The 26024-nt window shown below is 39.2% G+C and overlaps 1 protein-coding gene across 1 annotated transcript in view; it reads right to left on the reverse strand.

Annotated features, from left to right (window-relative positions):
• The window catches only part of LOC114054063 (tumor protein D52), a 135426-nt gene extending 110052 nt beyond the window's left edge, over positions 1–25374 (reverse strand). The window contains exon 1 of the mRNA XM_027877140.1: positions 25267–25374. Coding sequence (XP_027732941.1) covers positions 25267–25285 — 19 coding nt within the window. The 5' untranslated portion in view covers positions 25286–25374. The remainder of the gene's footprint in view (positions 1–25266) is intronic.
• Between the last annotated feature and the right edge of the window lie 650 nt (positions 25375–26024).

Consider the following 26024-nt stretch of genomic DNA (forward strand, 5'->3'; position numbering starts at 1 on the left):
TTACAATCTAGTGTGGGAGAAATAACTACAATATAAACAAAATATATTAAGTGATATAATAAAGGTGGGTGAGAGTAAAATGCCCTGAGAGTTCAGGGGGAAGAAGAGAAGGCTTCTGGCTGTGTCTCAGTAATGGGGCCATTACAGAAGACTTCACGGTGAAGGAGTATTTGAGCTAAATTTTCCTTGAAGTATGAATCAGATTCTGACGGGAGGAAACAAGGCCAAGAAAGAAAGAATATTCTCAGCAAAGTGAATAGCCTAAAAATAAAATGTATAAAAAGAAGAAATGCAATGGATGTGTTTGAGAAGACAACAAGCAGTACCAGTTAGCTATAGTATGAGGTACATACAGGGAGGGTAGAATGAAGAAGGTTAGAGGGAGCTGAGGCTATAATGGCAGGCTTGGGCTCAATCACAATAGGACTTGAAAGCCAGGGTATAAAGGAGGGTTCAGCTGAAAAAGACAGAGAGAGGAAGAGGTAAGATGGGGATTTTCAGAAGCTAGAAAATGTTTGGAACAACCTTAGTTAGAAAGGTAAAAAGGACTGCTAAACTTAGTGAGAGCCTAATTGAGAGCCTTAGTTGGCAAGAATCAATAGAAAGTCCAAATGATTGAGGCTTTCTCCAGAACTATAGGCTCAAAAGCCCAGACCCAGGGATTTGGGGAATGGCATGGTATAAGTTTAAGGTGACAAAGGTACTAGAAACTGAGGAAGCATTGAAAAAGGCATGCCATTGGCTCAATATGGAAGCATGGGATGGTAGAAGGAAGCAAGGGAGCTGGGGGAATATGAAGGTGGTCAAAAGACTAGAAGGATCAGGAGGAATGAGTAGTGGGAATTTTCCTTCCTTACACTGAAAAAATTTACTGCTTTGTTGATTGGTCTGGTTTTCTTCCTGCATGACTGTAGAGTTGGGGATGGTAAAAGTAGAGAGAGAAAAAAGATAAACAATAAAAACACTGTTCTGAATAAATCTCCTCCCTCCTTTATTAAGCTGTTCTATTGTTTGTTAGCTACCATGACTGTAGTAAGCAATGCCCTCCCCCCCATCTCTACATAAATTAACTGGTGCCTGGCAGCAACATTGTAATAGTAGAGTAATAAAAAAAGGCAATAAGGTGTAGAGGAAAGGGCACCAACTATGGAAACAGAGGATCTGGGTTCAAATCCTACCTCTATCCTATACCTGTGTGACTTTGAGCAAGCCATTTAACTTCTTTGAGCCTCAGTTTACTTACTTGTAAAATGACGGAGTTGGCATCTAAGGTCTTTTCCTTAAATCTGAGTTTATAATCCTATCACCTGAAAGATTTTTAATCTGGATGGATGCAAATCAATTTTTTTTTAAAGATGGGGGAAAGGGAAGGTTTATTTAAAGCAGATTTGTAACTTTTTTTAATTCGAGTATTGTTTCCCTTGGACTTATTATTCGATAACAAATTAAAGTATAATCATAAGGATGAGAGAGGGATTTAGATGAATTATTGAAGAGCTGACCAGACACTTTGTTGGTTATTTGGCTGGTTTTTTTAAAATTTTGCTTTAATTCATAAAAAACAATCAGGGAACATGGATTAGATCCAATAATCAATACATAATAGCATTTAAAACATTTCTTCAAATTTTTAGAAAGATTACACACAATAGGCTATGAAGTCTATTAAGTATGGCATCAAAAATATGGCCTTCCCAAAAAAATCCTCTAAAGATTATTTAGAAAAAGAAAACTCAACTAATAGCTGAATGTCCAATCAGATCATTTACACTACTCCATGGAACATCAATTCCTGTAGTTTCATTTCTAAAACTCAGGTTTCTGTCTTTAAGTTTGTTATTATAATATACATACAAAAGAGAGATAAACAACCAGATATATAGTCTCTAGCCTTTACAACTGCAAGAAAGGACATGACTGGAGAGAAAATATATTTGAGCAAAGAGGAAAAAATCTGGAGAAACATGCATACGGGAAGAAAAGTATAGCAAAAGCAGAAGTAAAAGCATGTTTTTAAGCAGAATATTATAGAAAACTTTTTTTCAGGCAAGAATATTATTTTAATTGGGCAGCCAGGTCAGATAACAGACCTCCCACTCCCACGCCCACCTCTAACCCTATTTAATGAAGATTTGTTAAGTTCCTACTATGATGGGGGAAGGCTGAGCAGGGGAAGACAATATAAAGATAAAGGCAAAGTCCCAGCCCAGAAGAAACTTGCACTGAGGTAGGGGATGCAACAATAACACATTAAGTGAATACAAACTAATTTCTTTTAACGAAGGAGGGTCTAGTAACTCAAGCAATCATGATATGCATCATGTGGGAAATGACACTAGTGCCAGGCTTTAAAAGAAGCTAAAGAAAGTAAGAGAGGTGCACTTCAGGAGTGGGAGAAAGGGTGGACCAATTTGGTTAAAATGTGGAGTCAAGAGAGTGACATGGTCAATTCTGTGCTTTAGGAAAATCAATTTAGAAGCTGTAAGGAAGATGGATTGGAGAGGAAAGAGAGTGGAATCAGGGAAACTAACTGGGCTCTTGCAATTGTCCAAATTAGAGGCAAGGAAGGCCTGACCCAGGGTGGTAAGTAGAAATGGGATACATACAACATATATTGTAGAGGCAGAATCAACAAGAACAGGAAAGAACAGAAAATGACTCCTGGAATGGAAAGGATGGTGGTTCCCTTGACAAAAATAGAAAAATAAGGGAGAGGTAAGGGCTTGGGGTAGTGATGGTGCATTTTGCAGATGAGGAAACTGAAGTCCAGGGAAGTTATATGATTTGCCCAAATCACAGAGGCTGTATCAGGAAAGATTTGAATCCAGGCCCTGTAATTCCAAATGTAGTGCTCTTTTCCCCAATATCCTGCTGCCTTCTGCTGTAAAAAATCATTAGAATGAGTGACAAGAATTTAATAAGTCATAGTACCCAAGAGTCCCTTTCACAACTCAGAAGTAGGTATTACCTACTTTGCACATGGGTATTGTCCAACTTGTCTACCTAGAAGCACTATAATTACAACAGCGCCTCTATGAAGCTGGGAATCCTTAATCCTTTAGCTTTAAGGGATGGGGGTGGGGGAGTGGGGGTTAAGGGCACTGACCATCATAACACGTGAATGCTGCTTCTCCAATGCTTAACCTGTCTCAAACAGGCCTAGATTGGAAAGGCAGCATTTTTCTTCCAGTGAATATTTGGTGTAATAGTCATGTGACAGAATTAAAGTTCCCTTTCATTAGAAATAGTGAAATTTGAAATTTGAAATAGAAGACACGGGGGCAGGAAAGTATCTGGAAGGCGAATTTTGGAAAGAAACGAGGGAGGAATTAAGAGAAAATTCCCTCTTTCCGTTTCTGTTAACTTATTTATCAGTCCTCACGAAAATACATAGAATTTTTCCTTTTAGTCCTCTGGTATGTCTTCACACCTGAAAACACTTCTAAATATTTCCATTTTGTTAAAGTCCTTGGGTAACTTGTAGCTAGCTAGGTAGAGAATTCTTTTATTACTTTCAATTGAAGCTTCAGGAAAAAGTAAAGTCAGTCTTTTGGGGAAGGAAGAGAAAACAGAATCTGCTCACGTAAGCATCACCAAAATATAAATTAATACTAGATTTCATGGTTCCAGAAAGGTCAAGATTAAAGAACCAGAAAAAAAAAAAAAAAAAAAAAAAAATGCTGTATCAGTTCCTGAGGTGAAGAGAGCAAAGAAAAAGGAAATTTCAGGAAATACTGGAGGTCACAACTGTTTAACAGTTCCAATGTGTAACTCCCCTCATTTCAATCTGCCTAGTAAAAATTGCTACACTTAACTGTATTTTTTATCTACCCTCATGCTCAATCATTTGATGGCTTCTGCTGGATGTCCACAAAGGACAGCCAGTAGGAGCAGTGATGATGTCACTTTGTGAGGAGAGATGACTTTTTTCCCTCCCTCATATTTTACGAAGTTCTAAAAATGGCTAGCATTTGTTCTCATGTGGCTCAGGTTACATATGCCACCCTGGCACTCACTATCCCCAACATTTTCAAAAGTCAGCATCTGACAAAACCTCAACATTATCATCAAATTCACCTAGGAAAGCTCAAACTACCTTGAGCTTTTTTGCTACCTGATGTTAGAACCCTGGACTTCTCCAGAGTTCAAAGACAACTAAACAAACAGCAGCTCTTCCTTCTAAGCTTTGAGAGCCATTAGCTTCTAGAGCTTCACTAGTGTCAGGTCACCATTGCCCACTTATACTTTGATTCCCTTAAGGTTATGATCTCAGCAAAACCTCACTGTGCTTGAATTCGTTTGCTAACCATAAAAGAACAGCTGCATGTCATTCAACTTTTCAAGGCTGTGATTCTCCAATAATGGGGGGTGGGGGGAGGAAGAATGTAGGTCTTTTTTAAACCTAAAATCCAGCTGTTCTTATTTCTTTATTTCACTGATTCGACTTCTGCCAATCCTGTATTTTCCCTTTTAAAAGATATACCTTACAACTACTTGGAGAATTTCTCCAAGCCCTGATGCTTTTTTTCCTTCAAGGAAGAAACTCAAAAAGGATAGCTAATATAGCCACTTACAATGAGGGGATTAATAATCCAATTATTATCAGGTAACAGTTATTTCTCTTGGGAAAAAATAAGGAAGAAATGTATTTCCCCCCTCTAAAGAGATTATACCTAAAACAATTAGTAGGAAATTCAAATTATCAAGTTTTTTTTAAATGCCTTCTTAAAAAGCAAGCATTATCCCTTAGGTGCTAATGATAGAAAGATAAAAATGAAGAACCCTTCAGATTACCTTCTACTGGAAGGTAAACATGAAAACAGACCTGTAAATAAGAAAATTTGAGAATGACAACACCATAATAAAGGAAATAAGGAAAGACTTCACACACGAAGTAACACCTGAGCTGAGAGTAGGAAGAAGCTAAGGATTCTAAGAGTCAGAAATGTTAAAGAGATTTTTAAAAGATAAAATGCTAAGAAGAAAATTGAGGTTTACTCTCACATAGAGTGTTAAAAATTAAAATGAGAAAATGATAAGCAGGATTCCAAATATTTGCCTTTGCATCACTATTTTCTTCAGAATGTTTAAGAACTTGAACGAATGAATGAAACATTTATTAAGCACTTACTATGTGCGAAGTCCTGTGCTATTGAGGATACAAAGAAAAATGAGACAGTCCCTGCTCAAGGGACTCAAGGAGTTAATTCTAACAGGGAATGATGACGCATAGGGGAAGGTTTCAGCTGCAAGTGAGACTGAAAGATCCCATGGTCCTTAAGGTTCATCAGCAAAGCAGCTGGTTATCCCTCTTTTTAACATTATTTCCACTGATAAAAATCATATCAGTTTCTGATGATAAACCACTGGACAATGCCAAGGACTTTGATGAGAACTTTCTTTTCCAGGTCTTCAAAAGATGCAATTTTAGCATCAACATGAGCAATTGCCAGACTGTATCTCCATAAGGGTGATGGCTACAAAAACTGAGCTAAAAGCACTACCGTTCACAAGACTCTTGGGTTCGGAGTCATGGCCTTTCTCCATCAGTGTCTATGGGAACATGGTGGTCAAGGTGGTGGTGGTGGTGGTGGTAGTCTTACTTGCCTCCTGTCTCTCTCTCAGGATAGCCTCATTGCTTCAGCTAGACTGGCCCACCTGGGAACAGCTGTTGGTGGGGATGACTGGCTTCTTCTCCACAAGAATTACTTCCTTGGATGTTTGCAGTAAGGGTTGGCCTGAAAGCAGGACCAGTGGTCTGGGATGGGGATTGCTGCCACCCCCAAGGGATACTATGCCTATCTACCAATTGGACAGTAGTTGGTGCTGGTGATGGTTAATGAAAGTGTCCTCTCCACAATGACTTCTCCCCTCATGTTGGTTGCAGCGTTTGGTCTGGTGGTTTGGTGGGATATTGCTATCCCCAAAGTTCTTAGGCTTAGAGTCCTAGGCTCTCTCCAACAGAGTCTGAGGGGAGATGGTGGTCAACTAGTACTGGTGGTGATGGTCGTTTGACTTGCCTGGAATATGTTGCCTCCTGTCTCTCCCTCAGGGTGCTCTGCTGCTTCAACTAGATGGGCTTGCTTCTGCTAACTGATAAATGCCTTAAAATGTAGTTAAACAGAACAGGTAAGTCATCATGAGGGTGCTCTATAGTAACAGAGCTACCAAACCACTGGCTTTATACTCAGAAAGCCTGGATTCAAATGGTACCTCACTGTTACTACCTTTATAAGCTTGGGCAAGTTATGTAAACTTCTTGGGCCTCAGAGTTTTTTATTAACAAAAACAACAATAATAATAGCGAGCATTAATACAGCACCTACTATGTGCCAGGCACTATGCTAAGCATTTTACAAATATTATCTAATTTAATCCTCACAATACCCTGGGAAATAGGTATTATTATTATCCTTATTTTACAGATAAGAAAACCGAAGCAAACAAAAGTCCTATAACTTACCCAAGGTCACACAGCTATTAAGTTCTTCCTGACTCCAGGCCCAGTACTTTATCAACTGTGCCATCTTTAAAATGAGGGTGTTGAACCAAATTCACTCTGAGGGAGGTCCTTCCCAGCTCTAAATCAATGATCCCTTTTCAAAGACAGTGCCCTATATTAATCAGTATCTAGGCAGGATCAGGCAAGTGATAGTAAAGCAACTTGCTTCCAATGTTGAATAAACTTTGACTTAGTAGAACATTATAGAAGGAGTCTGTTTCAGATTTGGGGCCAGGGGAGAATTTCCCAAGCAGCAGTTCATAACCTGTGAGTTCTGTGAACTTCATTTTTTTTAATGTTTTGATAACTTTATTTCAATATAATTGTAATCCTGTGTATTTTATTTTATTCATTAAAAAAAAACCCACTGTCATAAGGAGTCCACAGGTCTCACCAGACTGCCAAAGAGGTCCATGACACACACAAAAGTTAAGAGCCCCAGCTCTATAAGTTGACTCCAGTAGGAAAGTTCAGGTATACTTCTTATTGGAAGGGGGTGGTGAAGGAAGGAAGAGGGGAGTTAAGGAGAGGAAGGTCACCGGAGACTAGGAGTCCTACTTTTCCTCCAGTAGCAAGTGACCATTTCCTGCTCCATTCTCCCATTCCTTTTACCTCTCACTTGAGGAGCGGGAAGGGCAGGAGGGAAAATTAGGAGAACATTCTAAGAGATTGATCTAGGACAATTGTTTTATTTTATTTTTTAAATTTATTTTATTTTTAATGTATGGAATAAAACAAGCATTTCCACAACATAGTAGAATAAAAAAAATTGCACATGAAACTGCAAATCTACTATGTCAATTTGATATTCCTTTTAAATAAACAAAGTTATCATGTAAATTTCTTTTTTTTTCTTCTCCTTTCCCTCCCCACCCCCAACCCACTTTTTAGTCTTTCAAACTAAACCTAACATTCGACTAAGGTATTCATTAGCAACCATAGGCAGCAAAAGCTGATTTTCAAGGTCCCTCCCCAAGGGCTCCTTGTTTCAAATTTCTTCTGTCTCCTATTCCCTTCTCCCTCTCCCCCCAAACTATTTAATATTCAAAACAATAAATGGTGAATCCTAAAATGAAGAGGTTGGGTGCCCTAATTTCTCAAGGGCAGAGCAGAAATGGGTTTCTGATTTGTGAAAAGACTTTCCCTTTAGCTAGAAGAAACCTGATATCTTAAGAGACTTGCACTGAGAGTCATATTTATACTAGAATGTTAAGTAATGTATTTCAGGTAAAAGGCTATGATAAGGAGACCGAACTTTGGACCTAATTTTCTCAGCAAGAGGAAAAGAAAAAAACTGGGAATAGACTCCAGGTTAGTTTTCCTTTTAATCAAAAAGGAAGGCATGCCTTTTGCCATTAATTATTCCAATTGCCCTATTTGTTCCTCTTAGAACTCTATGCACCATAACTCACACTCTTGGCTAATAATGGACCAAATTACATTGAAACACTTCTAATAAATGATGAGTAAAGTTCCCATGTAATTAGAGTTAAGCAGAATAAAACCTCAAGCACTAATCTACCACAGTTTAATTAAGAGATGTAAGGGATGCTCAATTTAACAAATACATGTATTCCAAAAGTGGCTATAAAATCCTATCTTCCCACCAGAAGAAAAAGACATTTCCATGTTTTGAGGACTTTTGTCAAATAACTTTAGATGGACAGGCAAACCCCAAGTCATATTGGGTATTACAGTGCTCTACTACCCTATTAATTCACCTCCACACTTTTTCACTTTTACAACCCACAAGAGGCAACCTAGTACGGTGGAAAGAGCTCCTGTAGTGGCGTCAGAAAACATGGGCTTAAATACTGCCTCTGATGCTTACAACTGCATTATTGGGCTTGCCACTTATTCTCCCTGGGCCTCAGTTTCCTCATCTGTAAAGTGAGGAAATTGGATTAGATTGCCTCTGAGGACCCTTCCAGCTCTAAATCAATTGACCTTATGAAAATTTTTTCCACTCTTTGCCTCCCAACTCTCTTTCTGAGGATAATCAACTTCTGTTTGTAAAACCCGAGCAAGAGGGGCAGCTAGGTGGCATGGTGGATAGAGCATCGGCCCTGAAGTCAGGAGGACCCAAGTTCAAATCCTGCCTCAGACCAAACACTTGACACTTACTAGCTGTGTGACCCTCAGCAAGTCACTTAACCCCAATTGCCTAAAAACAAACAAACAAAAAAAAAATACCCTAGCAAGAACTCCACAAGGTCATTAGAATGCAAGTACTAGTGGTCTGACTTTATGAATGAAGAAACAAGTTCAGAGAAATTAAAGGGCATAGTCTTGGAGACTGGGGTTGAGAATAAGATTACTTGTTTTACAAGAAGATTTACTATAGGGTTTCTTTAAATAACTGAGACTCCCCTCTACCATGTACCATTAAAATCTGATTCATATCTTTACAAATTTTCAAAAAATATATAATACCACTACAATCTTAATCTAATGCCAGGAGGCAGTATGGCATAATGGACATATCACCAAATTGGATGAGAGTCAGGAAGTTTTTTGTTGTTGTTCAGTTGTGTCCAACTCTTCATGACCCCATTTGGGGTTTTCTTAGCAAACAGAGTAGATTGGTTTGCCATTTCCTTCTCTAGCTCACTTGACAGATGAGGAAACTGAAGTAAACCAGGTTAAGTGACCTGCTCAGGGTCACACGGCTAGTGTCTGAGACTGGATTTGCACTCAAGTTTTTCTGACTTCCTGACTCCAGGTCCCAGGGTCTATTCACTGTGCCACCTACCTGCACCTACACCTAGCTCCCACCTCATATTCCTAATAGCTGTGTGACTCTGGGCAAGTCATTTAACCTCTCTTTGCCTCAGTGTCCTCATCTGTAAAAATAAGGGGGACTGTACTTAATGGTTCCTAAGATCTTTTCTGGCTCTAAGTCAGTGGATCCAATGGATCTGTCATGGAAGTGATCTCCAAGTCAATACCAATGGAGGAAAAGCTCTCGGTGGTTCCATGAAGCTGGAATGACTTTGAAAGTATGAACCTGGTAAAAGAATGGCTTTGTGAGTTACCTAAGAACCTGCTAGGCAGTTGCAGAGAGGCCCCTAACAAGAGTTTTTGTCCTTTCCCCTCCCCCCAACCTTGATGATTTTTTTCCCTCACATAAACAAGCTCTTGAAGACCACTGACTAAAGCTGCGGAAAATATCCACTACATAAAATCAAGGTCAAATTCTGGGAAAGATATGGAGAATGACAACTAGTTATTCTTCCTTTATACTGGAATACCACAAGATAACCTGGAATGATTCTCTCTCAGTGTATTTAGGCTAGATATCAGGAAGGATTTTGTGATAATGAAATTTGTTCCATAATGAAATTTGTTACCAACAAAGCATGGTCTTGTCTTGAACTGATTACTTGAATTTGGAGGGCAGCTTGTTGTTGCTTTTGTTTTCAACCACAGCTTATCTTGGCTTTCAATTGATTGCCTTCTTCAATGTATTCTGTTGCCTTCCTTTTACATTTATACTCAATTCTGTATTGCAGTTACTTGTGTGTGTCATCTCTCCCCTTAGACTATAAGCTCCTTGAATTGAGGGATCATCAAGTCTTACCTGAACCTAGCACCAAACTGTAACATTTAAAAATTTCAAAAGACATAACTTCTGGGTAAATTAATCATTTTATTAATAATTCCAGTATGCTTATTAATAAAAGGATAGCCATTTGGCCATCCATCTCTTAGACCAAAGAGATTCATTGGCAGCTCACAACTTATATGCCCATGGGAAAAGGGGTGTTCCTGAGGGTGGCAATCAACTCTGATTAGTTAACAATTAAAGATAGAATGAATATTACAATGAGGGGCTGATCCTATTCAAATGAATATGTCATTTACTTCTAAGTTACCCCTAACCCTGGGCAATCTATTCAAAGAATTTATCCCCACCCAAAGCAGAGCAGAGCACAATGGCTTCCCCACCTGGCTAGGGTCTGACATTATCAGTAATGCCCTTCAAGAGATTGAACTTTTGAAATCAAGGCTCTAGAAGAAGGTGGGGGTGCAGGGATACTCTGTATCTCCCCAAATCATTGGTTATTAATAATCAGTTCTCTCAAAACATAGTACTCTGATTTACACAGCAAGCACTTAATAAATGTGTTCTGTATTGTTAAAAAACAAACAAAAAAAAACTCAAAGAAAATGAAGTACCTGATATAAATCAAATCCATTTTTATTGGTACGTAGTAGAGGGAAGGTTCTGCCATTAGTGAGCACCGGAGACAGGATTCACCTTGGGCCTAGCCTCAAGTCAAATACTCTTTTCATGGTATCATATTATTTGGAAAAGAATTTTTCCCAACTCAGAGAACCCAGGACTTTCCTCTGTACTGTTTCACATTTCCACAGAATCTAAGCCCTTCTCATCTGGCCCATATCCGAACAGAAATCCCTTCTTCAGCATCCTGGAAAGGGACTCAGCTTAAAAGCCTTCACTGACAGCAAACCTACTACTTCCTAAGGCAGTTCATTCAACTATTTGAACCTAGTAGTATATTTTCTTTAATAATTTTTTTTTATTTTTAAAGATACCTTAAAAAAAAAAACTTCAGATACATCTTTCACCCTTCCTCTGCCCAGCAAGCTATCTCTTGCAACAAAGATTTTGAAGGGAAAAAAAAGGAAAGAAGCAGTTGAGCAAATCTAACCCATCAAACATATCAAACAGTATATGTAATATTCCACACCATCGTTCCCTGTCCCTACAATGAAGGGAAGGAAGTGGTTGTTCTTAAATCTTCTCCAGAGTCAAAACTGGTAATTATTTATTCAGCTCTAAGATAGCTCAAAATATGTGGAAGATTTCCTCACATCTACAATCAAAATGTGCTTTTCTACAATTTCTATACATTGCTCCTAATTCTGCCTTCTAAAGCCAAACAGAATGAACAAATCTAATGACTATGTATGACAGTATATATGATATAATACTTTATATGATAGCCCTTGGAACATTTAAAGACAGTTATCATGCCTCATCCCCTTAAATCTTCTCTTCTCTAGACTGTATTCCCCATGTCCCTTCAATCAATCTTCATATGGCAGGGTTTTCAGCCCCTTCATAGTAATCATTGCCTTACTTTTTAATGCATTTCCGTTTCTCAATGTCCTTACTAAAATGTGGAGTGGACAAATGAACAGAATGCTCCAGATACAGTCTGACCAGTGGGACTATCTACTTCCTCACTCTGACTACTATACCTGACTATTACTGTTCCCTATGACTGCAGTACCTTTTTAGATTGCTATCTTAATACTCTTTTCAGGACACTAAAACCCCCAAATTTGTTTCCATATTAACTCTAGTTTCACCATAACTTCCCCATCCTGGATTTGTTGAGTTTTTTTTTTTTTAAGCATGAATATGGGACTTTATACTTATCCCAACTAAATTTCATCCTACTCTATTTGGCCTATCCTCAGCCAGAGGTGTCAAACGCAAACAGAAACGAAGGCCACTGATCTGCACGTAAGGATCCCGGTAGGCTGCAGACTGATTCAGTTTTAAAGTGCAATATCTATGTCTTACTGTATTTTTATTTATTTTGTTATTATTTCCCAATTATATTTTAATCTGGTTCAGGATTGTTGTGGAATGTTGTGGCCCACCACTGCATATTTAATATTTCTGCTAGAAACTGTCCAGATCATTTTAGGTGTTGCTCCACAGAGTTAGCCATTTTTTTGAGCTTTGTGTATGATATACAAACATGATTAAGGAAGGAAATAAGCATTCAAGTGCCTATTATGTTCCAGGCACAAATATTATCTCATTTGATTTTCACTACAACCTTGGGAGAAGGTGCTGATATTATCCCCATTTTATTGCTGAAGAAACTGAAGCAAAAAGAAGTTAAGTGACTTGCCCAAGGTCACATACCTAGTAACTATCTGAAGCCAAATTTGAACTGAAGTCTTCCTGACTTTAGGGCCAGCACTCTATCCATTGTGCCATCTTCAACTTTATTTAAGTCACTAATAAAAATGCAGAATATCTGAGAGCCAAGACCAAATCTTTGGTATACTCCTCTTAAGAACTCCCTCCAAGGTTCATTACTTAGACATGTTCACTTCTCAATTAGCAAGCATTTATTAAATGCCTACTATGTACCCCACTATGCTAGGAATTGGGATAAAATGGCAAACTCAGAAAAAGTCCTTGTCCTCAAGGTATCTATGAAAATAACATGTACAGGGGCAGCTAGGTGGCGCAGTGGATAGAGCACCAGCCCTAGATTCAGGAGGACCTGAGTTCAAAGCCTGCCTCAGACACATAACACTTACTAGCTGTGTGACCCTAGGCAAGTCACTTAACCCCATTACCTAGCCAAAAAAGAAAAAGAAAAAGAAAATAACATGTACACAAGTAATAAGGAAGCTGTAGATATGAAACAAATAATATGAGATACAAAGTAACCAAGAAAAGGAGGAGTGGCACCCCTTCTGGAGAGGCATTAGTAACTAAGAGGTCCAGAAAAAGCTTCACAATTATATGTACATAGATAGTCCAGACCATATTCCAGTCAAAGGGAATTACAGTCAATTCTTGTTATTTGAGTAGTCATTTGTATATTCTACAAAGTCCCCTTGAACACAGAATTAGAGAATTGCTATTCTGCTATTGCTTCAAGGGGAAACGCTGCAAGCCTTGGGACACATTACTACTTTAGCATTTTTCAGAGTGGCCTCACGTACAGATCAGCAAATTTCTTCTTCCTTTTTCTAGATATACTGTATTGTTGACTCATCAACATTTAACTCACATTCAACAGTACTACAACTCATACCTCAATGAAGCTTATCTAACACATTTTCTCGGTAAATCATATCACAGCCTTCTTTCAGATAGGAACAGTAGACAGCTTTCTCTGCTATGCTTGGAGGCCATTTTATACAGTGAAATCACTAACAAAAAGCACAAAAAACGTGAAAAACAGTTCTAACTGGACCACGAAAAGGATACTTGTTTACAATATGAGAACTCAAACAGGAAGGCAGAGCATTGCCTCATTCACCTCAGCTAAAAATGTGCCTGTTGAGTAGCTCACATTTTCCACTGCCCTGCACACGGCCACACACCATGAAAGCATCACTAGTATTGATCTGGGGGATAGAAATAAATTTTAACATGTAGATGAATTTGAAACATGGAATCACAAATAATTAAACTTGACTGTTTATTCTCTTGATTGTGACAGAATCAAAGCTTCTATGTTCTGATACTTGAAACAAATCTTTCCTTTGGTGGGGAAAATGAGTTTTCTCCCTCATTCTCTTATAATCTTAAAGATTATTTATGCCATTGCTGAACAAAGAAGTAAAGAGAAGTCTTTTCTTTATAGGCCAGAAAAGAGAAAGGTACTGTCACAGAAGAAAACATAAAGGTCCAACTCAAATAGTTCTAATCAGAACAGACATTGCTCAAACAATTCCCCAAAACTTTTATGACATTCTCCTAATTTTTGCACCAGGATTCTGATAAAGAAGACCGAGATGATGATAGTGATGCTAGTATGAGTGTCCACTGGCAGTAGCAAAACCACATAAAAAAACATTCCAAAATCCAGATGACAAGCAAAAAGACCTAAGCTAGTAAAGGTCCCTCACCTTTGCCATAGACGAAAGTGTTGAAACACCAAGTAAAAACTAGATCAAAATAGAGCCAACACACTTTTTAAAAATTCATTTCACATAAAGTGAACATGAACAATGAATATTTACAATGAACGTATTAAGTCAGTCGATTTTAAAAATTGCTGAGAGACTCAAATTTAGATGGTATGATGGTGCTTTCTAGAGGCAGTGACCCAGGAAAGACAGGCGACTGACTTTTGGGATGGGAAACTGTCAACTGTGCAGTGAAAGTAATTTCTCAAAGAACATGAGAAAGCATATTTGACAAATGCTATTACAACTTAAACACAGTGCCAGGTCAACTTCATAATTAAGATAAACCCTTGGAAGCATCAGATTCTCTCTTGAAATTCACAGGTTTACTTTGGGGAAAAAGAATGCATCACATTTGTCCACATCATCTGGCATCCACTGTTAAAAAAGACTCTGCACAGAAAGAGTCCTAATTAAAGACAATGCTGTATGTAGATATAGTGACCTACTCATATGTTTAAGTATCTATTGTTGGCATATAAACACTCACAAAGATTAGGCATTAAAATTTTTAGGTAAAAAATACAGACCACATTCTAGTTTATGTGTATTCTTTCTGACAGAGTTTTCCTTGTTCCAGGGGTTGGCTGTTACTCTAAATCACACTACTCTGGTTTGGAAAGTAACATCAGACAGCCAGGTCTAATAATGTTTAACTTACTGCTATTTCTCCTCTAAAAGGAATGTATGTTGTGCCACAGTAGTTGAAAAATAGTTATTGTGGCCCAGCAATACCTAAGTGATTTGGAATTTGAAAGGACATACTCATCTACACATCTAATAGCTAGGTCTTCCAAATAATAAGAGAGTTTACAATAGTTTATTTTAACCATTGTAGAAGAAAAATATTTCTAAATTGTATTACACATTTTCCTACTTTCTTAAGCAGACTATGTAGAATTTAACCATTTCTTCATTATGATAATCAATTACTGTGCTATAAAATAGTAACACCCTCCTTTGAAGTTATCAATTTCCCCTGCTGTTAAGAGCTTGAAAGGGTAGGGTTGAGAACGGATATTCGTGAATAAAGAATGCCAACTTCTCTATTTACCTCTATTCTCACTATTCAGAGGCCTTTGGGGGTTATTTCCTGGTTCTTACCAATGTTTCAGATATGTGGGGTTGCAAGATAGGTGAGAAGCCACTGGGTCTACAATTCCTTTAATGGATCCCAACACTGTTTCTCAAATCTGGTGATAAATGATACACTCTCACATACATACTTACATACTATATTTAAATACATGTAAATAGATTTGTCAGTTTCTGGCAAGAAAGTGAAAAAATTGTAAGTAAATGATTCCTGATAAAAATATTATCTGTCAGTTTTGCTCATATTAAGTTATTTTTCAGGGTTGTCTGGTACATCTTTCTTACACAAACTTAGAGAAAGCTCTACTCATTAAACAGGTATATAAAAATGGACACCTATCTCTGGAACATCTGTCCTTCTCATTGCCAAATTATATCCTCCTATTTCTGAAAGGAACTTTCCATTTAAACCAAATAGTTGCATATTATGCCAGGAATTTTTCCAATTACTTGTATGTAACCTTATGACTTTAGTTGTTTACAGAGATCAAAGAATCAGAGGCTTTAAAACTGTAAGAGACTTCAAAAGCTACCTATCCCAAATCTTATATTTTACAACAATTGATGAAACTGAGGTCCAGAGAAACCATGTAAATAATTCAAGGTCACAGTTTGTAAGTCACTAAATCAGAATTCTACCCAAATTTCTGACCCCAACTCTAGTATTCTTTACTTTGTACCCTAACACTTTCCTAAAGCCTAGACCTAGAAAGAACTGAACAAACAATAAGAAGGATATAACCCTTTAGAACTGGGTTATAAATGGTCACAAAGAGCTACCAGCTTTTAAAAATACTCACTACTGTAATTTAAATTTTTTTAATGTAATGCGCTATTGATTCTTATCTTAGACAACTGTTTTGGGGAGTTGGGGAAAACAATCAAATTACTTCTATGTAATGTGTTAACTGGTAATAAGAAGGTCTGCCTTCATCAGAATTTTTCTCAAATTTTATTAAAATCAAATTTGATCATAGCTCTAGAAATGGAAGGGCCCTAAGAGGCCCTCTAGTTCCACTCTTTCATTTTACAGTTAAGGAAAACTGAGGTCCAGGAAAATTATGTGGACTGTCAAGGTCCCAGATAGTAAGCATTAAAGGTGGGATTTGAATCCAAGGCCTTTGACTCCAGGTCCCATATTCTTTCCACTATAGATACATATATACATACATACATACGTACGTGTGTGTGTGTATGTGTGTGTGTGTGTGCACATGTGTGTATTAGCTGACCTTGTGGTATTATGGTAAAACTTTAAGGCAATTTCAGTGCTCTGTGGAAGTTTAAAATACAAATCAGATGAGAATTCAGGGACTAACTTTCATAACTTTAGGTAGCTTTCTTTCATTTCTCTAATCTTCCCCTTCAATTACTTCTGTAATCACTACCAAGTGTTTTTAAACCCAATTTACTTTATTCACCATCTAGGCAAATAAAATGGATAAAGTTTATGAATTTTAAAATGAGCTTGTTACATTTTTTTATTGAGAACTTAATAGAATCAAACCAACAATTCACTGTATTCAAAGAGTTATGAAGAAAGCAGATGACACTGTTCAGATTTTGAACAACGTATGGCCAATTAAGAGGACAAGTGCAAAAATGTCATTATTTTCATTTCGGCCCTGTCACTATACCTTACCTGTGTGACTCTGAGCAACCCCTTAGTCTCTCTGGGCCTTAATTTCTTCATCTGTAAAACAAGTGAACTGAACCAGACAACTTCTAACCAATAATTATTTATTAATGATCTTAGAAAAAACATGGATAGACTTGCACAAAATAATGAAGAGCAAAATGAATAGAACCAAGAGAAAGTTGTATACAGTACCAGCAATATTGTTTTTTAAGAACAACTTTGAGCTAATAAGTCATTTTGACTATTATAAATAAACCCAAATTAACTACAAGGGACATATGAAGGAAGACACTTCTCTGCATCCAGAGAAAGAATTGATAAATAGAAGTATATATAAAATGGTTTCACATGTACATACATATTTGCGTCTAATGGTAGCCATCTGGAGGGGGGGAGAGAAAAAATGGAAAAAAAAATGAAATGTACATGACAACTTTATTATATATTTAAAAGGAATAGCAAGTTGTACATAACAGATTAGAAGTTTCATGTGCAATATTTTTTATTATACTATGTTATACAAATGCTTATTTTATTTCATAAATTAAAATTTAAACAAATAAAATTTTAAAAAACTACTATGTATACCAAGCTAGGTGTTAGGGATACACATACACAAAATGAGACAATCCATAATTTCTAGAAGCTTAAATCCCAACAAGGAAGACAACAAAGACACATAAGAATGATAACCAGCATAAATATAAACAGAATAAATACAAATATATACCAAGTAGCTAAATTCAAGGTATCCAGGAGAGAAGGCCACTAGGAGATGGGGAAGGAGGGAAATCAGGAAATGCAGATGATGGTGCCTGAGCTGCTTCTTAAGGAAGAGAACTCCTAGAGGCAGAGATAAGATTGAGTGTGTTCTAAGCATGTGGAAAGGCACAAAGATGAAAACTGGAGATAGTGTCATGTATATTGAAAAGGAAAAAAAGCCAGTTTGGCTGGATTACAAAGTTCAGGAGGAGGTTTACATACAGTGAACCTGGAAGCATAAGTTGAGGCCAGTTGTAAAGAGCTTTAAAAATCAAGGAAAAGAGTTTATATTTTATCCTAGAGGCAACAGAAAGTCAGTGGAGGTAAATGAGTAAGGTCAGACCTGCACTTAAGGAAAATTACTTAGGCAGCAGGATAGACTGGAATAGAGTGATTTGAGGCAAGGAGACTTTTATAATACTCTAGGCAAGAAGTGATGAAGGCCTGAAATATGGTGGTATCTGAGTGAGAGTTCTAGTGTAGTTAGAAAGAGCATGGTCTGGCAACTGATTGGAGATGTGGGGGTGAGGGAGACTGAGTCAAGGATGATGCCACCGTTACAAACGTAGTTAATGGAAAGAACAGTGATGCCTTTGACAAAAACAGGAGAGTGTAAAATAGGGAAGGGCTTGAGGGGCAAAGATAATGAGTTCAGTTTTGGACATGTTGAGCTTAAAACATCTTTGGAATGGATTGAAGTTGGATATATCTGTGAGTCATCTACATAGAGATGATAGTAAAACTCATGTGAACTTCATGAGGTTAGCAAGAGAAAATGCTGAGCAGCAGTTCTTAACCTGGGATCTTTGAACTTAAAAAAATTAATAACCTACATTTTAATATAATCGATTTCCTTTGTAATGTTATGTATTGTATTTTTATGCATTTAAACTGCCCTGAGAAGGATTCCATATGCTTCAGATTGTCAGAGGGGTCCATGACACAAAAAAGGTTGAGAACTCTTTGGTTAGAGGAAGAAAACGGACTAGGTCAGAACTCTGGGTAACATCCACACTTAAGGGGCATGATACAGATGATGAGGCAGCAAAGGAGTAGTCAGATAAGGAAAAGAACCAGGAGCTAGCAGCATCACAGAATTCAGAGAAGAGAAAATATGTATGAAGAGAGTGTGGACAACTGTGTCAAATGAGACAGATATGTCAAGAAAGATGAAGACTGGGAAAGGCCATCATATTTGGCAATAAAAGACCACTGGTTACTGAAAAGAGTAACTTATGTTGAATGATGAACTCAGAAGCCAAATTACAAAGGGTTGAGTGAGTAATAAGAGAGGATATGGAAACAGAAAGTATAGACAGCTTTCTCAAAGAATTTGGCTAAGAAAGGGGAAAAGAAGATAGAAGATGACAGCTTGAGAAGATAGTAGGATCTAGTGAAGATGAGGGAGCATGATAAGACTGATGGAAGGATAAGCATATTTAAAGTCAGTAAGAAAGAAACCAGTTGATAAGGAGAGGCTGAAAAAATGGGACAAACAGGATAACTGAGGATACAATATGCTGGAGAAAACAAGAGGTGATGAGATCAAGTATTCATACTGGAGAACTGGCCTTGGCAAGGAAAGGGACGACTCTTTTTTTTTTGCCCCCAGAGTCTGGGGGGAAAGGAAAATAGCTTGAGAGATGCTGTCAAGGGGTTTAACAATGAAGACAGGGTTGATGTTCAATGGCCTCAATTTTCTGAGTAATGTAAGAGGCAAAGTCAAAGAGAAAGAAAGAAAAGGAAATGTGGGGAAGAGGCAGCTTGAAAAGGTAATAGGTATAGAACAGCTTCTGTGGGGAGACAGAATTAGGGGAGAATAAAGTATTAGGGGGAATAAATGGACTGCCTTGCTGTAGTAAGAACCCAACTAAAGTTGAATAACATGGAATTTGTAATGTATTCTGTCAGTACAATGGTAAGCAGAAGTGAGAGAGAATGGTTGGAATAAGTATAGGAAGTGAATGCTAAATATTGATGATATAACAAAAATATTTTTTAAAATGTGAATTCCAATCTAAGATATTAGCACTACATCATAAGCTAGTACTAATATTCCAATGTTACTGGAAATAAGTCATTTGACTGGGTCACAGAAAAATTTGGGAGAAGATAACTTTTTTTGGAGAGTTTTAATTGCACACATATATGTCCACAATAATGTCCAAGTCCAATCAGATATTTTTAAAGTCTAAAACTTGGATTCTTACAAGAAGAGGTGAGGAGGGAGTGTATTTTGCAGGTTTAGCAGACAACCTGGACAAAAGTATAGAAAAAAGAGATGGAAATACTGAGGAACAATAGAAAATGGATTATTTTGACTAGACCAATGAGTACGTGACAGAGAATAATATGTCAATGGTCCAGAGTCTTCCAAAGGCTTTGGTCTCACAGAGACCTGTCCAATACCTGCGTTAGTTTCTCTCTTCGGGTCCTTGATTCCACTTTGAGTTAATTCAGGAAAAGTTCCAAAAATTCTGTTAGCTTGAGTCAGGTCAATGGTATGTATTAACTGCTAACTATGAGCCAAGAACTGTGCACTGAGAATACAAAAAAAAAAAAATGAAAAGATAGTCCCTGCCCTCAGGGAACTTATTGTCTAAAGGAAGAGATTCCATGTAAACTGAGTACATAGAAGAGACGTACAAAGTAGTCAGATGACAATCACAGAGGGGCAGCTGGGGGGGAATGGAGTCAGTGGAATTTGACCTGAGCTTTCCTAAAAATCAGGGAAACCAAAAGGCCAAAGTGAGGAGCCAGAGCACTCCAGCCATGAAGGACAGCCAGGACAACGGCTTGGAATTGGGAAAAGGAATGTCTTGTTCAAGGAATTGCAAGTAGGACAGTGTTGCTGAAATGTAGAGTGCATGGAAGAGAACTAAATGTGAAGAGACTGGAAAGGTGGGAAAGGACTAGGTTATGAAGAGCTTTAAATAAAAAAGGATTTTGTGGGGGGAAAAGGATTTAAGTGAAAAAGGATATTTGATAATAGAGGTAATAGGGAATCATCACTGAGACAGATGTGTGTGTGTGTCAGACCTACTCACCCTCCATATTTGAGAGGAGGACAGACTAGTATGGAGAGAGACTTAAGAGGGGAAACCAATCAGAAGGCTACTGCAATAGCAGTCATTAGGTGAGGAGATAAGTAGTAGACAAGAAGCAGTCAGACAAGTTGAAGAACCAGGAGATAGCAGTGTCACAAAACTCAAATAAGAGAAAGCGGGTCTAAGAGAGTGGTCCACAGTGTCATGCAATAGATATGTCAAGAAAGATGAAAACTGAGAAAGGTCACCTGATTTAGCAATAAGGGGCCATCAGTAACTGAAAAGAGCAATTTCTGTTGAATGATAGATAAGGTGAGAAGCTAAATTACGATGAAGGCATGTACTACAGTGATGGCTGTGTAAGTGCAAAGGACATGCACAAAAGATGTAGTGAAGGAAAAAATGACAAGATTTGCATATGTGGGCTGAGTAAGAATCAGGGGTCAAAGATAACACTGGGGTTACAAGCCTGGGTGACTGAGAGGATGATGGTGCCCTTGACAATAAATACAGCAGCTGGGAAGAAGGGAGGGCTTTGGGGGAAAGATAACAGTGTCTGTTTTGGGTATGTTGAATTTGAGATGCCTATGGGATATCCAGTTTCAGAACAAACCCAATACACTGGCCGAGGGCAGGGAAGGGATGCCACGGGGCTTAGGAAAGATCAGGTTTGGGACACATCCTGTGGGAAATGAGATAATAAATTGATCAGCAAAGAAGAACAGAGAGTTTGGCTTGCAGCAGTGAGGGCCCAGTTGACATTAGAAAACAAATTTGCAGAGGATCCAGTTGGCGTGGTATCATGGTTTCCTCCAGTTCCAGTAAGCTTGAGGCCACTGGACCTCTCCTGACCACAATATTATTTTGACTCGTCTCTCTACTCAGATATAAAAACAAAAAAATTTACAAGAATAAAAACATAGATCAAATATTTAATGATCTGTCCACAGGGGCCTTTTCAATGTTCTCCTCTGGTCATAACAGAACTGTTACAACAAAATACTAAATATCTGTCCCGTCCTATAAAGGGAGGAAGGAATTTCCCCCCTACTATTTATGCTCTAGTTAGCACTTTCCAATTAGGAACTATACAATACTCCAAAACTCTGATATGCATCATATAATTTAAAGCTTTTAAGTCTCAATATTTACTAAGCACTTACTCTATGGGAATTTGGAAGTGGGAGCCAGGAGAATCTAGAGATGGAACATAGTCCTAATTTTAAGGTACATCAGGAGTCAGGACACTTGTAGAAAATGAATATAAAAGCATATGCAGGAGTGCACAAGAGCTCAGGTCTAGAAACCTCATGTTCACCCTTTCCCCTTTTAAACCCAAGGTCAAGGGCACTCATCCACTGTCATTTGACAAGACACCTTTGCTGGTGACACACTATCTTCCTCCTCCTTCTCCATCTTATGTCTCAGGCCATCCCAGCCCTCCTAGGTAACAACTGATTTGATATGGTCATTTTACTAATGATATAACAGAAAAAGGTTATAGGAGCTTTCCAGTTCCTTAACCACACATTAATTACAAGAAAGGCCTGCTAGAGACAACTACTACTTGGTCTATTGTATTACAGTTATCCCTTCAACATCTGGGGGGGTAGAGGCTTGGTGCCCCCTCAATCTGGAAAGTCTAAGTAAAATTTTTTGGCCCTCCCTTTGTACCAGAGAAGAAGTCTGAATTATTATGGTATTATAAGATAAAATATTTTTATGTTATATAATGCAATACACATATTTTATGCATTTCTGAGTTTCTAAACTTCTTCTATTTCGTCTCCTGGCCTTCATGTGTCATCTGTGGCTTCCCCAAAACTCCCAAAATATTCCCATTTAATTTCTTATGCCAACCTGAGATATATGGAAACTGACATGGGGAAAGTTGCAATGTGGAAGGGATAACTGTACTGCAGTGAAATCTCTCTAGAATCAATTTTTAAAATCCTCTCATACATGCTAGAATGTGGATTTTCATGATGTTATTTTCTATTACTCCAAAGAGTTCTTCCTCATAAAAGGATGCTGACCATTTGCTATGGGATTTCTTTGAGCTGGAAAGAAGTTACTCCAGGTCTAAAATAGCCATTTATGAATTGTTAACCTACTTTGACTATATTCAAATACTAAAGTCTAAGGTAGAAAAAGCTAGATTGTACAGTACAGTGCTAGAACTGGCATCAGAAAAACCCAAGTTCAAATGTTACCTCAGACACTTAGCTGTGTGACCCTGGGCAAGTGACTTGGCCTGTCTGTCTCAGTTTCCTCAACTGTAAAATAAGCATAATAGCACCTACCCCCCAGGGTCATTGTAAAGATCAAATAAATCACATTTGTAAGGTGCTTCAAAAACTTAAATGCACTATATAAATACTAGTTTATTACTGTTATTATTGTTATCAAACACTTAAGTGCCTAGTATACATCAGGTTCTGTCCTAAGTGCAAGGTAAACAAAGACAGGCAGTCCGTGCCCCACAACAGAATATAATCTCTTATTAGGGGGAAACAAAACATTTGCTGATGAGTAAACACAAGAAAAACACACAATAATAGGTGATAGAGCAACTATAAGGAGTAATTAGCTAAGACCACTTGAAGAAAGGGTTCTAGAGATAAACTTTGAAGGGAGCTAGAGGTTCTGAGAGAAGGAATTAAGGAGGGAGAGCATGCTGGGCATGAAATGTACAGCCAGTACAAAGGCCTGGAGGTGGAAGATGTAATGTTGTACACCAGGAACATTAAATAGGTCAGTTTAGATGAATTGTAGCATGGATTTGAGGGAGTAATGTGTCAGTTTGGACAGGTTGGAGACAAAATGTGAAAGGCTTAAATGTGAAACAAACAAGTTTATTCTAAAAAAAAAAAAATGGGCAGCCACTTCTTGAAGCTTCTTGAGCAGAGGAAAGACATAATCAGATTTGTACTTTAAGAACACCAATTTAGCTATGTGGAGGATGGACTGGACAGAGAAAAGACTGGATACAGGAAGACCAATTAGAAAGTTATTCCCATAATCCAGTGGACAGATAATGAGAGCTTGGCCTAAGGTGCTTGGGATCTGAGTAGAGAGAAGGGGATGGATGTGAGAGTACTTGGGGAGGTAGGATGTGGAAAAAATGTGCAACTGAATGTATATGGAAGGCCAGAAAAACAGTAGTGACCTGGACATAAATAGGGAAGTTAGGAGGAGGGATGGGTTTAGGAGAAAAAATAATGAATTCTAGTATTCCGGATTTGTCATATACAAGTAGCAAGTACTGGAATTTAAGTACAGACATACCATTTTTTTCCATGTAGTTTATTCTATTTATTCAAATGTCCTGTAAGTTAAAAGCAAGTACCCCTAAAACAGAATTTCATACAGTAAACGCCTGCTAAAACAACATCAACTTACATGGTGAGAACGGTCCTGTTCCTGCTAGACACTCTACACATCAAGACCTCTGATCAGATTTAATGATACGAGCAAAGTGAAGGCTTCTCATTTACAATGTGTGAAAAGCAGATCTACAATTACCTGAGCTAAAATCACTACATGAACCCACAGAACAAGCAGATTTCAAGGACCATGTACGGGGCACTATACATGTTAGATTTAACATCTGAAAACAACAGTAAGGTTAACATGTTTTAAAACAAGGATTTTAATGGGAACTGAACCACGGATTTCATTTATTATTATAAACAGCAACTCGTTTTTAAGAGTAGGTGATTTAAAAGCTATGATAAATTAGCCAATGTTTTCCAGTGTAAGGTTAGCACATTGCAGACAGAGTACGGGCCCCTTCCCTTTCCAGTGCTTCCCTACCCCATCTAAAAAGCACCCATCCCATTCCCCAAAGCCTTCAGTTTGAGACCTGAAATGCTAGAAATGCATGCACTTCAAACAAACTCCACCGAAGATAGGAAGAGCCTTCTCAACTCAGTTACTACAGATTACCAGAAAGCTAAAGTTAACCCATTCTCCGCCAGCTTTAGAACAATCACAACTAGCCGGCCCAGCCCGGGGTCCGTCAGGTGCAGAGGCTGTATGGTGGAGGCCCTGCCCTCCAGGGCAGCGGGAAGCAAACTCTCCAAGGGGAGAGAAGGAACACAGGAACACAGGAACACAGGAACACACACACACACACACACACGCCTTGCTGGAAATCACCCCCCTACCAGGCTCCCCGAATCCGCACGGACCCAACACAATCCCTCCCTCTGCTCCCGCTCCCTGGGGGATCACAACTTCTGGCGCTGGCACCTGCGTCGGCACCTGCTCCCAAGCCGCACCTGCCCCTCCTTCAGGACCCGAACCCGGAAAGCCAAGGAGGGTGCCCCAGCCCAGCTCTCCTCCAGCCCAGGGGCGGCCGAAGCCGTGCGCCAGGCGCAGGAGAAGCAGCAGGAGCAGCACAGCCAGCGGGCTGGGCTCACCCCTCTCTCACTGCCCACCGAGCCACCCGTCCCCTCCGGCCCCGGGAGCCGAGCGGGGCAGCAGCCATGGCAAGGGCCGGAGGGCAGCCTGAGCCTGCTCACCTGGCTCCCCGCTGTCCATGTTCGCTCGCAGCTCCCTGTTTCCTGGGGCAGCCAGCGCCGGAGTGGCCGCGGGAATGGCTGGACTCGCACTGCAGCCGCCTGGGCTGGAGCTGGGGCTGGGGCCGCCGAGAGTGCTCCCTCAGCCGCCGCCGCCTCCGGAAGGTCCCCACCCACTCCTTCTCCAGAGGCCCGCACCTCCTGGAGAGCGCCTTCTCGGGGCGTCACCCAACCACCTGACCCGGCAGACCTGGGCACTGCGCTGCGCTCCGCCCCGCAGAGTCAGCCGCGGCGGCAGCAGCGAGCTCGCAGCCGCCCGGGAGGGGCTGGGCCCTGGGGCGGGGAGGGATGCGGACTGGAGAGAGAGTTATCTTCTGGAAGGAGGGGGAGGCATGGGATGGAAGGGGGAGAAGTGACAGCAGCTGCTGGGGGGAGGGGAGCAGAAGCGAACCATAAAGGCGGAAACCACGGGATGCTCCTGGGGGAGGGGAGAAGGGCGACGTGTGCATGCTATTTATCAAGTTACTTTTTTTTTTTTAAGCCATGGATTTCTCCTTGATGTTTGTGAAGCCGCCTTCTGGTCTCACTGGCACCTGCTCAGTGGCTCATGGCTGGTGTAAAAATAATAATAGCATTTGTAGAGAGCTTTATGGTTTGCAAAGCACGCACACACACACACACACACACACATACATACACACACACATATATTTACCTCATTTGATCCTAAGAACAACCCAGCTAGGTAGTTGCTATTATTA

The sequence above is a fragment of the Vombatus ursinus genome, unplaced genomic scaffold, assembly GCF_900497805.2.
Source record: "Vombatus ursinus unplaced genomic scaffold, bare-nosed wombat genome assembly UNPS02014812.1, whole genome shotgun sequence".
Taxonomy (NCBI): Eukaryota; Metazoa; Chordata; class Mammalia; order Diprotodontia; family Vombatidae; genus Vombatus; species Vombatus ursinus.